We start from the raw sequence: 3,792 nt of genomic DNA on the forward strand, positions 1-3,792 counted from the left end.
GAGCCTCCCAAGAAAAGGAGTTAAACTCTAATTTGGTACCACCTTTGGTCTAATATTATCTGCATTTTTTGGTTCGTAAGAGGTTCAACTCAAGCTTTTAACCATCTTCAGTCCTTAATCTGTCTTCTAAAGTTTTTGCATATTCTATGAAATAAGATATCCAGAAAATGTATCACTCAGGCCTTTGGAGAGTTATGACCATCTATTGGTGTGAAGTACACAAATAACCTTTAAAGTGGGTGATCTTGAATTTTTCTCCGGACAAACTTCAAGTTTAACAAATCTTTCAAGCAACACTTTTAATTTTTGACCTTTAAATTCTTCACAAACGAGATCATAAATTAAAAACCGTCTCAAAAAATATCCTATTTCTACAATTTTTTGCATCTCTTCTCTCATTGGATAATTTTCACAAACACCAACAAAACAAAAAAGCATTACTTAGAAAAGCAGTTTTAACTCGTGCCCATATACCTACCCCACAAAGGATCACATGATAGACTAAGTTGTCACTCTCGCCATTTGGAACCGGTCAAATGTAAGCAGCAGATAAGGGACCACAACTTGAAAAAAAAGGGTTAGGTAGCAAACAACCCCACATGTTGAAAGGTGTATAGATCCATTTCCTAGGGACCAAATAATCAGGTTTAGTTTTCTGAATATATTGATATTACTTGCTATCTATGCTTCTTCCATCTTCCGGCATCTTCCGGTTGCCCTCCCGACCACACTTGTACGATTACACTGAGCTAGGCTGTTGTTGACAAATTTTCAGGTTTACTGCAGCTATACAAAACTAACCGTTGGGATAACACAGAGGCAAAATATTGATTCAATAAGCCAACCACAAAAAATGAGACCATTCAATGTCACAACGCCAATATTGTTTGTTATTAAACCAATCCGCTGCCATACATCAGATAGAAAAAACAGAAAGAAAGCCTTACACATTATGTCCATTAAAACAGACACTTTTGTAATTCCATACTGCCATCTCGTTTTCAAAACGGAAATCACAAAAAGGGAGAGAAACCAAAAAACTTGTTCTAGTACTTGTAGTCCTTGACATGAAGGCTCTCAGAAGCACCCTCACTCAAGTTGGTAGCACCAGCATACTTTCCGAGTGTAGCCTCGGAGTTGGCCTTGCATCTGGTAAGGAATGCAGCTTGCGCCTTCTGTACATTCTCCTCCTTTCCGGCCCAAGCCTTGAGGGTGCTCTGCTGAAGAGCACGTCCAAAGGAGAATGAAAGCGACCATGGCTTCTTGGTTTGGAGCTTGTTCATGGCGTTCAGGTTGACGGTGGCCTCCTCTTCACTTTGACCACCAGACAAGAACACCACAGCGGGAACAGCAGCCGGCATTGTGCGCTGCAAGGCACGGATGGTGTACTCAGCAATCACCTCTGGTGCAACCTTGGCTGCTTCAGAACCAGGAGTGACCATGTTAGGCTTCAACAAGGTACCCTCGAGGAGTACATGGTGGTCATTGAGAGCCTTGTAGCAAGCAGCAAGAACACGCTCGGTAACATCAGCGCACTTGTTAATGTCATGGGATCCATCAACGAGGATCTCAGGCTCAACAATGGGTACAAGACCATTTTGTTGGCAGATAATGGCATATCTTGCTAGGCCATTGGCGTTCTCATTGATCGCAAGCTGAGAAGGCTCATTGGCACCGATCTTGAGCACGGCACGCCATTTGGCAAACCTAGCACCAGCCTCGTAGTACTTTTGGCATCGCTCTGCAAGGCCGTCAAGACCTTGGGTGGTGGTCTCACCGTTGGTTCCTGGGAGCTCAACGGTACCCTTGTCAACCTTAATTCCGGGGAGAACTCCACCCTCCTTCAAGACATCGACGAAAGGCTTGCCTGCCAATATCAGAACGTTAGCATACCGCAATCTAAGACTGTTTAATGCACTTAACAATCACGTAAAATAGAGATCAGTGCTAACAACAAATTAAATACTACTACGAAGCATACCAGAAGCGGTCTTCTGGTAGAGTGTTTCCTCAAACAAGATAACACCGCTGAGATACTGAACAGCACCGGGGGTGGTGAAGAGCAACTCACGGAGAGCCCTCCTGTTTGATTCGACATTCTCGACGTTGATGCTCGAGAAACGCTTCCCAATTGTGCCAGTGGATTCATCAGCAGCAAGGATACCCTTTCCAGGGGTTCCAATGTATTTAGCATTAGCAATAAGCTCATCTGCACATATTCACCATTTTATTACCTCTAACCAACTACTAAAACATAATCAATAACACCCAAATTGACTACATCATATTAATACAAGATATAATCAACAGGATAAGCATTCAGATTCTAAGCTTAACTATCAAAAGTTAGATCTGGAAACTACAAAATAAAATAAAAAATAAAAAAATCTAGGCATGTTACAAAGAAATTTGAGATGCAAAAAAATTAAACTGAAATCGAAACAGACTACAACTGATTAAAACAAGCGAAATCAGATCCAGTCCATAAACCATTTGAAAAAAATAACATGCAACAGAAAAACAGAATTCAGACATTATTCCACAAATAGATAATTAATGATTAAACAATAAACGAGGCAAATGAGAACGATTTCAATAAGAGACTGAAAACAAATATAAATATAAAGATCTAATAGTCCATTTCACAGATCCAAGTATTCAAGTGGGACCATGAAATTGAGAAAATAACATAAAGACGTATTCTTTCGTATCCAACAAACAAGATCTGGACCAAAATCTAATCTAAAGTCAAGATCTAAATTCCAGATCAATAAAAACACGAGATCTATCAAATTAAACAAAAAAACTTGGGATCGATAAAAGCTAGATTCAAATAAAACAACCATAGAACAAGTCAGAAATTTACCTGCGTACTTTCCCTTGTAGCAAGACATGATGAATAGGCGACTGGAGAAAGAAACGAGACAAAAGGGAGAAGTTGTGTTTATACAACTGAGAGAGAGAATAGAATGAGGAAATGAGAGTGAGGGGTTAGGTTTTTATAGTACGGCCACAGGGTTGGTGGGTTACAATATCATCGTTGTTATCGCTACTTCGCGACCCCTTCTGCACGCAACCAGCGGTTTCCCCCGCTTTGACACTTTTACCCTCAACACTTCTTTCTCGTAATTACCGGGTTACCGGTGCGAGCCGTGAAAATAATTTCTACTTTCTAATGATTTTATTATGATGGACTATTTATGTAAATGCAAAATACTTTGTACACTGAATTGTTCTTCTACTTTTTTCTCGTAATTTTCAGGCTTGTGGACAATATTTAGCTGAAGTTCGAAAAAAAAAGAGATAACCATAAAAAAAGGTTGAAGTTGAAAAATATATTTAGAAAAATTAAAATTCTATGTTTATCTGAATTTTATTTGGCCAAGAATATTAAAATTCAGTATGTGAAAATTATTATTTTTGCCTAAACTATTTATTAAACTAATTTTTTTATATTTCTTGTGACCTATATGTTACAAGTTTGAGTCGTAAAAGAAATTATACATGCTTGTACTATAGTAGGTTGCCTATATTACATCCTTTGGGATGTGTCCCTTCCCCGATCCTGTGTGAATGTGGATATTTTGTACATCGAGTTGTCTTTTTTTCAAACTAATTTTTCGACTCTTTTCTATTTCAAATAGAAGTCGAAATGATTGACCAGATGTTAAAATAAATGTGATTATGAATGGTGTTTCAGAATGAAGCTGGAGTAATGAATAATATGTATGGATAAGTACTCTCGAATCACTTGCAATAAATAGTAATTATAAGTAACAATTACTATAATAA

At 38.3% G+C, this 3,792-nt stretch overlaps 1 protein-coding gene across 1 annotated transcript; it reads right to left on the minus strand.

Annotated features, from left to right (window-relative positions):
• Positions 1-867: 867 nt before the first annotated feature.
• LOC104236811 (fructose-bisphosphate aldolase 6, cytosolic) lies at positions 868-3,090 on the minus strand. The gene is made up of 3 exons (XM_009790829.2): positions 2,867-3,090; positions 1,982-2,209; positions 868-1,867 (listed from the first exon to the last, which is right to left on the minus strand). Exons 1-3 carry the CDS (start codon positions 2,892-2,894, stop codon positions 1,047-1,049), a joined length of 1,077 nt encoding a protein of 358 aa, XP_009789131.1. The 5' UTR covers positions 2,895-3,090; the 3' UTR covers positions 868-1,046.
• Positions 3,091-3,792: the final 702 nt, after the last annotated feature.

Source organism: Nicotiana sylvestris, chromosome 7 (assembly GCF_000393655.2).
Source record: "Nicotiana sylvestris chromosome 7, ASM39365v2, whole genome shotgun sequence".
Classification (NCBI taxonomy): Eukaryota; Viridiplantae; Streptophyta; class Magnoliopsida; order Solanales; family Solanaceae; genus Nicotiana; species Nicotiana sylvestris.